We start from the raw sequence: 12,067 nt of genomic DNA on the forward strand, positions 1-12,067 counted from the left end.
CGAAGCTTTATGGGCTCCTGGGGGCGGGGCTTTGCGGAGGACACACCCAACTCCTGGATAGGCCACACCCCTTCACGCTCTCGTGGCAAGCCGCGCCTCCGTTGTTGTTTAGGCGGGGGGACCACGCCCTTTCCCTGTAGACCCCGCCCCTGGCCTTGTTAGGCCGCGCCCACCTCCGAGAAGTCCCCCGCCTTCTTTTCATTCTACCCGTCGGGAGGGGATGTTGCGATTTCAGAGAGGTCGCGAACTTTCATCGCCGGCGCCTGGAAGCCTTTCTTCATAGATGTATTAATTATGTACCCCCTTTTTGCCATTTTTGGGGACTCTTTCCATGGGGTTTCTTATTACTTTTATTAGCCACTACCTGCTCGGAGATCAGCCCCCTTTCAGACAATTCTGCGCAGTCCCCCCTTTTATATTTACCTTCATCGCAGATTCTTGGCGAGAAAAAAAATAATCCTTCAATCTGTGAGAAGGGGGGTATATGATCCAAAGGAGGGCACCCCTCTCGTGACCGACCTCTTTTCAAGTCACTAGCCCTCAGTTTTCTTTCAGATCCCGATGAGACTGCGCATCCGGAATCGCTGATGGCGCTAAACGAGGCCTTTTCCAAAGAAAGCACAATTGTTTTAATTGTCTCCGGCCAGCTACAATGACGAGACAATGCCGCTTTATGTGACACAGGTAGTGAGGCTTCCGCTGCTTGACCGCCTAAGGCTGGGAAACCGGATCTTGGCCTGTCTGGTTCTTAAATCATGAAAGCGATCATTGTGAAGACAAACAGGCGGTTTGCATTTAAGCAAATAATATAAAATTACACTTCAAATGGATTCTTCTCACCCGCTCCACTATTCGTTTCTGGCAAAACACTGAGACGCACCCGCAGAGGCAAATTAAAGAGGACCGTTCAGAATAGTTTTATCGCACTTTCAAAGATAATTCTCCTTCCTCGTCATCGCGTGCATACTTCTAGGGACAAGAAAATGATGTGCACGTACTATAGAGAAGGGCAAATTATTAAAATTAAGCAAAGACAGACAAAAATCTCTCTGGCTGGTTTATTCGAGCCCAATGAATTCTGTCATGCAGACAGAATGCGATTAAAATATGACCACAGACTGCAGCGTAGTAAGTAAATCGATCATATATCTGTATTTTTCAAGCCTCGCTCGTGTTCGGTTCGCTTATTATTGGCGAGTATACTAAAAGTGGGAGTGTAGCGCCCTCTGCTGTCAACTCATCTTAATTTCAGGAGAAACATTCATAATAGCCTGGAAAGCCTCTCTTCTCTCATCATCAGACTCATGCAGATAAGAAAAGTGCAGTAATGATAATACTAGTAATAAAAGGAATACCATTAGCAGCAAAAGTTGAATCAGGTGCCATCTGGGTGGCATTCCGTGGCATTTTCCGGTGCACAGGCTGATCCTGAACTAGGAATGCTGCAAACTAAAACTAGTGCATCTTACAGAATCACACTGCAGAATGCTAGGATGGGTGACCGCTCCCAGCTGAGTGTACCATTTCCAGAAACATAGAAAAGCTATGCTGGATGAGGCCAAAGGTCCATCAAGGTCAGCATTCCAGACACATGGTAGCAACCAGATGCTGACAGGTTTGTTCAAGCAGAAGGGGTGCAAGAATTTCACTTTTCCCAAGCTCTTCAATGGGTGGACGCAGGCATGCCCCTTCTGCTGAAGGAGGTAGCACACAACCAGTAATGTTAGTAGCCACAGATAAACTCTGATGAGCCTATCCAATTCTTTCTTGAAGCCTTCAGGATTTGTGGCCATCACTACTCCCCATGGCAAGGCATTCCATAATCTAACTACAGTATATGTTTTGTACAGAAATGCTTTCTCTTGTTTGTCCTAAACTTTCCCCCATTCAGCATCACAGGATGACCCTCGATTTGGGTCTTGTGGGAGAGAAAGAAAAATGTCTCCCTCTCTATTTCTTCACTCTGTGTATAATTTTAAGCACTTCTCCAATGTCTCCCTTTACTCACGTTTTTCCTAAGCAGAACAGTTCCAGATTTTGCAGTAACTCCTCATAGGAGAGATACTTCAGCCCCCTGAAAATTGTCATTGCCCTTTTCTATATTTTTTCCAATTCAATAATGTCCTTATTCAAGTGAGGCGACCCAGAACTGAACACAATACTCTAAATGCAGTTGCGCCAAAGATTTGTGCAAGAGTAGTGATATCTTGCCAGTTCTATTTTCTATTCCCTTACTGATTATGCCTGGCATGGAGTTTGCTTCTTCTTTTTTTTACAGCATCTGTGCCCTGGGCTGACATTTTCATCTAGCGGTCCACTACCATCACCACCCCAAGTTCCCTTTCTTGCTCTGTCACTGCTTGTTCTGATCCCATCTGTATGTATTTGGAACTAGGATGTTTTGCCCCCAACATGCATAACTCTACAGTTAATCATATTTAATTGCATTTGCCATTTAGATGCACATTCTCCCAGTTTGGTGAGATCTCTTTGGAGTTCCTCACGATCCCTTATCATTTTGATCATTCTAAAAAGTATGGTATCATCTACAGACTTGGCCACTTCACTGCTTACTCTTGAATTCAGATCATTTACAAATAGGTGTGAAAAGAATTGGTCCTAATTCCAAACCCAGCAAGGCTCCACTGGTAACACCTCTCCAGTGGGAAAGCTTGCCATTTGTTCCCATCCTGTCTTCTGTTCTTCAACCAGAGGTTAGGAGAGTGAACACCTGGAGAAGAGCCTTCTCTGTCGTGGTGCCCCGACTGTGGAATGCGCTCCCCAGAGAGGTTCGCTGCTCCTGCTGCCGACTTTATATTCTTTTCAGCGCAGGTAAAAGCCTTTTAATTTGCCCAACATTTTATGGTTTAAATAATTTTAATCTGGGTTTATTATATTCCCTGTCTCATTTTGTTTTGGTATTATATTTTTATTTGTTTGTGTATTTATTGCTATTTATATTGTAAACCATCCTGGGACAATTGGATTGTGTAGAACAGGGTAAAAATATTCTAAATAAATAAATAAAATCAACCAGTTTTAAAGCTTCCTAGGAAGGCCTTGGCAATTATAGGTGGGCTATAAATACATGTAAATAATAACTAGGGGAGTGCTGCTTGTTATTTAGGTTCAAAATCTTTATTTGGGTTCAAAGGAGAGGTTTTGGAGCCCCCCCCCCCCACTTTCTTCTTTGGTTCCTGGGCAAGCTGCTTTTCTATTAGTCTCATCCACTTGGCTTCTGCGAAACACATGGTTTGTGACTGACAGTGCTTGTAGCAAGGCCCTCTATGGCAGCTCTTTGTACCCAGTGACTGAAAAAGATTAGGAATCCCTGCTCTAGGTAGAGAAGTGTCTCTTTTTGAATCTTGTTCTCCTTCCACATGCCTCCCACAGTCTTCTTACCCTGCCTCCCAAAATCACGATTTCTTCTCCCTTCTTTGAACATGATCTTGCCCCGTCCCAGCTGCCAGCTCCTCTCCAGACTCCTTCCTGCAGTTTTTACATTCATGGCATCACCATGGGGCAAAGTGGTCCCGCACAGTGGCATGGCTTGCTCACAAGGAGATCGTTTTGGACTCACTAGGAGAATCCGATCTCTGCGCACACACGCCCCGGCCTGTGCCCCCCACCCACACCGCCTTGGCAGCCCGCACCCATCGCCGGCATCTTTCAACTGGCCCCCAGTTCAAAAAGTTCGAGGACCCCTGCTCTAAACATTCTCACTTCTTTCAATCAATGCCTCAGGAAGCATCCCAAACATCAAAGCCAGCTGCAGCTTCCATCATCCTGCAGCCAGCACGGCAATTGGTCATGCTGGCCAGGGATGATTAAAGTCATGGTCCATCCGGTGGGCACCAAGTTGAGGGAGGCTGACCAAAACAGTCAGTATCCATAATAGTTCCAGCAGCCAGAAAGTCCTGCCTGGAGAGAGAGAGAGTGCGAGTGTGTGTGTTATTTTCCAAGATGTCTGGGAGATATGTTAGCATAATTGTGGGAAAGCTTGTCAGCATAATTGGAATTTACAAGGAGAAAAACTGGAGAAAATGAGGTCAAAGCATGCAAGCTGAATCGGCAAGCAAGAAGTGAACACTGAACACCAGACATTAGACACTGATGTGCGAATCAGTTCTTGTGATGTACACAATGCTGGAACAGGCAACTTTGAAACGAACCAACATTGGTTTTCTCCAGAGCCTCTATTTCTCCTAGATCTTTTGTGACATCTTTGCAGGTCACTCAGCAGGAGACGTTCCAAATGCTGTACTGTTCAGCATAGCACTGACTCCTAGATTTAAATTTTTATTTACTTAACTTTCATGCCACATAAAAATATTTTGCAGCTTCAGTGTTGACCATCTTGTATTCAGCAGTAACAGTGCCAAGTCAATCTGTTTTCTATCAGGTGTTATTATTTTTCACTGGCCATTGTTAACACATACCATAGAGAGCAACTTTGAAAATTCAGGAGCGTAATTGATGTTTACATAATGTTTTGGTTCCTTTGGATTGTGTAATTTAAAAAAAAAATGGTGATTGGATTCTTTTTTTTAATCTTGACGATAATGAATATAATAAATGCCATTCCAAAGAAATCTATCAGTTGGATGGTACAGAAATTCAATGCATACATATATGGCTTCACAAATTACAATGAAATGAAAAATCAATGTTTGTCATCTTTTTGTTTGTCCCCTGATGAAGCCCAGACACTTAACTTTAATGATTTTAACTCTTTTAATTGCTCTTGGAAAAATATGTTAAGCACCTTGAACTGCTGGACAGGTGGAACATACGTGTTTACATAAACAAATAGGAACAAAAAGCTTTTCTAGTTTGAAATGACTATCTGCTTTTGACTACATGCAAATCAAAGTATTCAAATTTTATTCATTTAAGATCTTTATTGCATGCCTTTCCAAAATGTTTGAGGTCACTAACAAAGGAATAATTATGCACATTTTAAAACATAAAAACACACGAAACCCTCATTGTGGCTTTCCTTTGCGTGTGAAAGCCTTCTGCCATTTATTACTAGGGTTGGCAGCTATGTTTTGCACTTCCTTTTGATATGTTTGCCTTCTGAGTAGTTTTAGGTTTGGCAGCTGATCTTAATTTTTAGCAAGGAATGAACTCATCACCAGCAGCCAAATATTTCTCAGTTAAGAACAAACACAAGAGCTGGGTGTCTGGGGACAGCTGGCTAGCAGCTGGAAGAAGATTGCACAAGATTCCAGGGGATATTTCCGAAGTATCCCTTGGAATGACGCGGATTATGCATGGTTTTCCCTTTGGGGGTTGTTCTTTGGAACATCTATCCTTTGGAGAATATTCAGAGGGATCCCCTTGCCATCCCATCCAACTTGAAAAGGAAATAGCTAAGATTCCTAGTGTAGGAGGCATTTGCGTTGATATGATGCATTAGCTTTATGGCCAGAAAACATTTTCAACCAAGCCCAAAATGTTTGGTTGAGCTGCATGAGAAGATTAGAAAAAGTTCTAGCTTTAAGTCAAAAGCCTGTGTGAGTACTGGAGCATGTCAGACTTGCTCAGGCAGTTGCAACAGTTGATCCCCTTGTATTCAAGAGGATTGCTACTTATGTAGAAGTACTCCATGTCTGCATTTCATCTCTTGGGGCCTAGAATAATCCATTAAGAACAGCACCCCTAGAAATGCCAAGCATTTTGAACGGAACAATGTAAGAAAAAGCTATTGTTGGTTGTGTGCACTATTGCACACACACACACACCCCCCAAACTCGGTATTTGAAGTCTTTTTTTACTTAAATTGGAAAATTCACATGACTCTCAAAAATAGGCAAGATAAGGAGAGTTCTTAAGAGTGTAATCCTCTGCATGCTTAGGCAGAAAAGATCCTACAGCATCCAGAATTCCCCAGCCAGTAAGACGTTGCAGGTTTTTCTGCTTAAGCATACACAGGATTACACACCAAGGATGTGATCCAATGTCCTCCATGCTTAATGCATGTAAGCCTCTGGAGACTTTTGTGTATCCAGTGCAGGGCTCCTCTACCTTATGACCTGAATTCATCCAAACAGCTGATTTCCAGCCCTGGAAAGGGTGCTGGTCTGGTTCTCTCTATGCTAGCTGTAACAACTTGGAATTTCTGCTCTGCAGTCCAAGGAACTTGAAGTTGGGACTCTGAACAATCCTATGCAACCACCCCCCACCAACAGTATCTGGAGGCTACAGGAACGTGTCTAAGAGATTCAATTCCGCTCTCTATTTACAGTAGTGGTTTTTAAGAGCACAACAGTGAAACTAGAACGGAAAACTCATGCAACATACAGTGCACAACTATCCACAGGATCCTTGTATTTCTAATATTGCCAAGTTGCTGAGTCCTGCCAAAATTTTTTGTTCTCCAATTGCATGTCAAAAGTATAGGGTTCAGAAAATTGTAGGGTGCCCAGGAAAAAGCCCATTAGAATGCGAAACTGACATCCAGATGGCAACCCCCCCATCTCACACCCAAATTAACCCCCTAATTCCATTTGGCTGATTCGTAAGGACTGGGTGAGGCACCCTAATATTGTTAAGGGATAAGGGTGGGGCGGGTGGCACTCCTCTTTCACCACATGCTCTGCTTAAAGGGTCCATCAGTGTGGCAAGGCTTTTAATCACAGAAAATTGGATGAACAGTTTACCTACTCTTCTGCCAAAGAACAGCTTAAAAGGGGCACACTTTATCCCACTAGACTAATAGAAGAAAAACAAAATCCTTAATTTCTGTTACACACACTCCACCGGCTTCAAGCTGGATAAGCTTGTTACTGCCCCTGGGATCCTCCAGTAGAAATCTAAGATGACATTTTTACAGGAGTAGAAGATTTAGCTTTTCATCCCTCCCTCCCTCCTTACACTCAACGTCTGTCTACCACTGATGATTGTTATCCAAATTCCATATATGGCAGGGAAATATGGGACAGAGTGGTCTTAGGCAGTAAACACTTTTTGTTTGGCAGCAAAAGATAAGAAACCCCAGGCCTAACTTCCATATTCAGGAGGAACACATTCTCCAACTCTCAGGAAGATGAGCATTGTTCTCACCCTTTGTCCCCAGCTTTTCCTTATGTAAAGCCATCTAGGGATAACATGCAGTATAGTTACTCAGAAAAATTAAGTCCTACTCCACTCCCAAGTGAGCAAGCCTAGTCTTGCAGTCTTAACTTATTCCATGTCCTGTATATACACAGTGTTATCATGTTAACACCAAGCTCCCAAATTTTCAGCTTATAATGTATTATAATCTTGATAAATTACAGTTTCATTTCACCATTAAAATGTTCTGGGATCCACATTTACTTAAGAGATCAGTTCTCTCTGCTCAATAGTGATTGTGTTGAGCAAGTAATGTTTTGATTCAAGTGTCTTTTGTTAAGCAACATTAAAATATTAGTTATGAGCTGGAGCTTTACTATTATCTTCAAGCTATGGAATGCCCAAGTTGAAATACAGAGATGCTGCTCTCTCATCTTCTTCCCAAAAGGTTGCTTTTAATACTTATTATTGCTATGGAGGTTATATAGCTGTTGAGATTTTCTGTACTTTCATTTCCTGCTTGTCCAGTAATTTTAGACATGTTCTAGATTTGATTATTGGATCATGTTACTTTAATGCAGTTTTTTTCTTCTTGTGAATTATGCCATTAAAATATTTTAATTACATAAAACTTAATTTGTTAGGAGCATTTTTAGCTATCCTGACTCAATAGAACAGTAAAACTAAACTGGTCCTATTCTCAGAAGAGAAACTTAATTCTATGGATGGATGGGCACAAAGCACTTCTTACAAGAATCATAACAGATTTATCACTGCATCACTGCACAAGATCATTGTAAGCCAGTTTGTAATTTCATTAGGCTATCTTGTTTTGCACTTGAGTAGTGAATCTCATGGAGCACAAAAGATGTTTGTTGTGTGTTGATCTTGTACTATTCCTTTCACTGAAACTAAAATTCAAATAAACCAGATTCAAATATACAGATATTACAGATAAGCCAGAATGAATGAGAACAGAAAAGTCACAGAGCTTACATGAATAAAAACAAACTTTTAATAATGTACAACAGAAAATTGGACAGCCTCATTCTTATATTAAAACAAAAGATTTCTTTCCTATATTACACATATTTACATTTGCATACTGAGGAGGTAAAGTGTCTAAGTGGCTATTTTACAGTCTTTTTCTAATAAAACATACAAAACCTGAAACAAATATAAAGGTCAAGTAGGTGTCAGGGGTAGGAGGACAGGTAGGAGGAAAACGGGGAGTGGGGATGACAGACAACAGTACCAAAAATGATCTATTCTGAAACCAGTCTGCCACCTACCAGACAAGAATCTAATAGCACCAACCAAGAATCCACACCTTCTACTTTCGAAAATTAAAAAAGATTAAGGGGAATGCAAACAAACTCTCCCATTTGGCAGCTGAACACTACCGGACTCTTCTACATCTCATGTGAAAGCAAGATGAATGGCTGGTTGCTTCTCAGCTGAGTTAAAGAACTGGCATTCCATCCGGTCACTGCCATGGATCTGGGCTAGTTAGACCACTGGATGTTACGGCTAACTGGAGGAAGTTACTGTTCCCCATTATTCTCTTATGCACCTTTAAGCTTTTAAAAAGATCTTGTCAGGTCATTGCACAATTATGAATTTTTCTTGCTTTCCTGCACTTATTTTTCATATATTAAGAGAACACACACAAAGCAAGTAGTGTAATTGTGTCTAGTTGTTTGTTTTGTTTTTTTAATTATCACTGTCCAACCTATGAAGGGAACTGACAAATTCTTCTTTTTAACCATAGAGGAGTGTTGAGGAAGAACAGCCACATGAATCTGACATAAGGCTTTCTATTCGACCCACTGAGGTGCAAGCAAAGAAATCTGCCTCTTTTCAGCACACTGTAATTCGCACCTATTGCAAGACTGCCACATGTCACTAGACAGGTTTTTGTTAAAATAAAGAAATGCTTTAAATGAAATACCACAGTGCATTTTATGCCCTTTATTTAATTGCCTTACTTCTGATATGGTTGCAGATTAGAATTGAGCAAATTTGCTCTTATATTTCTGCTGCTAAAGGGATGGAATCATTATGAAAATATAATACACACAGAGAAATCATTCCTGTCCCCAAGGTCAATCACATGTATGGACAGATATATAAATTATATGTCTATCAGCCAACATTATGATACAGTCTATCCCCTTTAGACTTCAAGATACAACAGTTATATTAAGTTGGCTCAACATAAGGAAGAGAGAATGGGGTCTACATATCTATATAGATATGCGTATGTTGGTGTGTACATGCAGCAAATTATTGTAAGACATTAAATGTGATGAATTAGATTCTAACACTGAATTTACAGGGAAGCTTGTATCACTGAACTGAAGAGATTCTACTTCTAGGATATGTACCTAAAATTACAACATCATAAAGGTACTGCGTTCAGCAGAAACAGGACCTGTATTCTGGAGAAAATTATTTACCTCTTGGGGGAATGTCTCTAAGAGAAGGACCAGCCTTTCAGCATAAAGTTAATTTCATAGCCACTACAACTCTCTCACCCCTCCAAATTATGCACACCAAGGTTTATGGAAAATAGCTCCCCAAAGTTTGTTTTAAACCAAGAGAGATTCAACAATAGAATTATGTACATCTCCCATTATCTGACCCCCAATTTTGAACTTTCGTTAATTACTATCTTCAGCTAGCAATACTGACAACTAAATAGTTGTCATTTCTCTTGTACAGGAATACATCTTCTAGATAAATTCAAGGTGCCTTTCATCTTAGACCTGAGATGTAGGGATGATTTTGGTAAACTGCCCCCGCCCCCTTTGCTGGAGATGTGTGGTAGCCTCTGGCTCAGAAATGATCAGAACAAAAATCACAAAGGAAAGCAAGTTTTACAATCAGAAGCACAAACTCCAAATCTTCTTCCATGAATAAGAACGCCTGAGATTTTCAAAACATAGCCTTAGAGAAAGTAACAGCTTATTCCAAATGAAAAAGAGTACACAAGACTGACTCCAATGCACAATGCGACAACTTTTCAATGTTACACACTGACACAGTTTAGAACAAGAGAAAGGACTGAGGTAGGGGAGGAAGAGAGACAGACAATTTGACAAACACTCACACCCACAGACAGCAAACACGTAATGCTTTATATTTTTAAAAAAATGCCCTTTCTCAGAGTGAAGACAATGCCTCCTCTTGGAAGTCAGGGCTCACGGTTTGAGTAGAAACAGTTCCAGTGTAAAATTGAGCTGAGTACATTTTTTCAGGTTTTTTTGCAGTGATTTCTTTATAAACAGAATGAGAGGTAATTATCAGTTTTACTTCTCTTATAAAGAATAGTAAAAAAAGTTAAAATCCAGACCCTCCCATTAAAGTAAGAATTAAAAATAATAATCAAACTACTCCAGTTAAAAGTTATGGCTTCAGGAGTTATCACAAACACCCAACCCACACACAATGGAATTTTCAATGCATGATTTGCATCTTAATACAGTCTCAAGCTGTTCCCAAAGCACATGAAACAGCCAAATCAGCCTTGCTACACCCTGATCATTTAAATGAAACAAAATGCATGCAGTTAATTCCTTCCCAACTTTCCCCCACCCCTCCCCAAGTGACACACTGCCACTTCCAGAATATGGGCAACCATATCTATCTATATTTATAAACGTGCGTGCATGCGCACACGGACACATGCGTGCGCAAACACACACACATACACACTTTCTGTCAAAAACAGATCCATTTTTACAGTTGTCATTCCTTAAGGGACGAATCCCACCAGAAGTCTCTGAAAGTATATTTCCCAAATATGCTTCACTCTTGAGAGAAACTTAAATGCCAGGACTGTTCTGCCAAAGGCACCTTGAAAAACAGGAAGACCCTGCTCCTATATGGTCAGCCTATTTCTCCAGCCGTTCTCTTGCCTTTCTTCCTCTGACCAGGGCCAGCATCAATTTCAGCTAACACGGATTTATTCTTTCTGCAGATCGCTCTGCTTGGTAGCCAACTGCTGCTAGCCTGTACTACATAGGGAACTTGAAAGCAATAAACAACCCATTCCCTGCTTTAAAAAGAGGGGAAGGATGGCAGTGAGAGAATTTGTGTGGTGCCCTGTTAGGTCTAACAACTGGCAGGGCAGATCTCTACCCCTTCCTAGTGAGCCGATAGCTAGCTAATGATCAACTAGTGGAACAAAGGGGGCACCAGGACCTGCACGTCACAAGAGGGCACTCTACATTTTCACATGCACAGGAGCACAAGCAGACACAATACATACCCAAGGGGCAGAGGGATACGTACCTTTGCACATGCACACGCTGTTGAACACTAATGGCTGCGCTAGCTTAGGATCTGTCAAGCTAGAAAAGGGCCAAGAGCTTCACGTGGACAGACAAGGGGGCACTCAAGGCTGCTGGGTATATATGACAGTCCTTGGGGGGGCCCCCATGCCGTTTTTCTGTTCATTGAAAGTCTTTTCCTCTCCCAAGCCACAAAGCCTTTTCCCAGCCAGCCCATCAGTAAATTTTACAGGGATCTTCATCAAAGAAACAAAGGTTTCAGCTGTGGCTAGCATCTCTCTATACACGCCCCTCTTTATGCTCCTAGAGGAGATTTAAAAAAGATGCATTTCACTCCAAAACCAAGGAGAGAGCTATGTCCATGAAGTCCACCCCCCTCACCTAACCACCTGCAGGCCAAGTTGTCCAGTTGATAGCAGCAGGCTGTGTAGAAATATGAGGTAGGCCTTCTCCACCACATATCAATTCTAGCATGGCAGCTTTTGTGCAATTTCCTCAAAGTGGGACTTGCAGGCTATATTTTCACATCTTCCTGGACACTGAGTTGAGAAAGAGTTTTCTTGATACGCAAGGCTGTCAGGCGTGCAGCCCCGTTAGCATACCAGCACTCTCGCATCATTTTCCCCATTACTCGCAAAGCCTATGAACACAAGGAGAGAAACATCATCAGGGATTTCTCCACAGCATGTCAAATGTAGTGTGTCTTTCAGTCC

At 41.6% G+C, this 12,067-nt stretch overlaps 1 protein-coding gene across 4 annotated transcripts in view; it reads right to left on the bottom strand.

Annotated features, from left to right (window-relative positions):
• Positions 1-8,051: 8,051 nt before the first annotated feature.
• The window catches only part of ACVR1B (activin A receptor type 1B), a 60,893-nt gene continuing 56,877 nt past the window's right edge, over positions 8,052-12,067 (bottom strand). For 3 of the 4 annotated variants that reach the window (XM_044422001.1, XM_044422000.1, XM_044421999.1), the window contains exon 9: positions 8,052-11,994. In XM_044422001.1, coding sequence (XP_044277936.1) covers positions 11,869-11,994 — 126 coding nt within the window. In that variant the 3' untranslated portion in view covers positions 8,052-11,868. The remainder of the gene's footprint in view (positions 11,995-12,067) is intronic. The other variant, XR_006413892.1, reaches the window with a different exon arrangement.

Source organism: Varanus komodoensis, unplaced genomic scaffold (genome assembly GCF_004798865.1).
Source record: "Varanus komodoensis strain SLA01 unplaced genomic scaffold, ASM479886v1 scaffold12, whole genome shotgun sequence".
Lineage (NCBI taxonomy): Eukaryota > Metazoa > Chordata > Lepidosauria > Squamata > Varanidae > Varanus > Varanus komodoensis.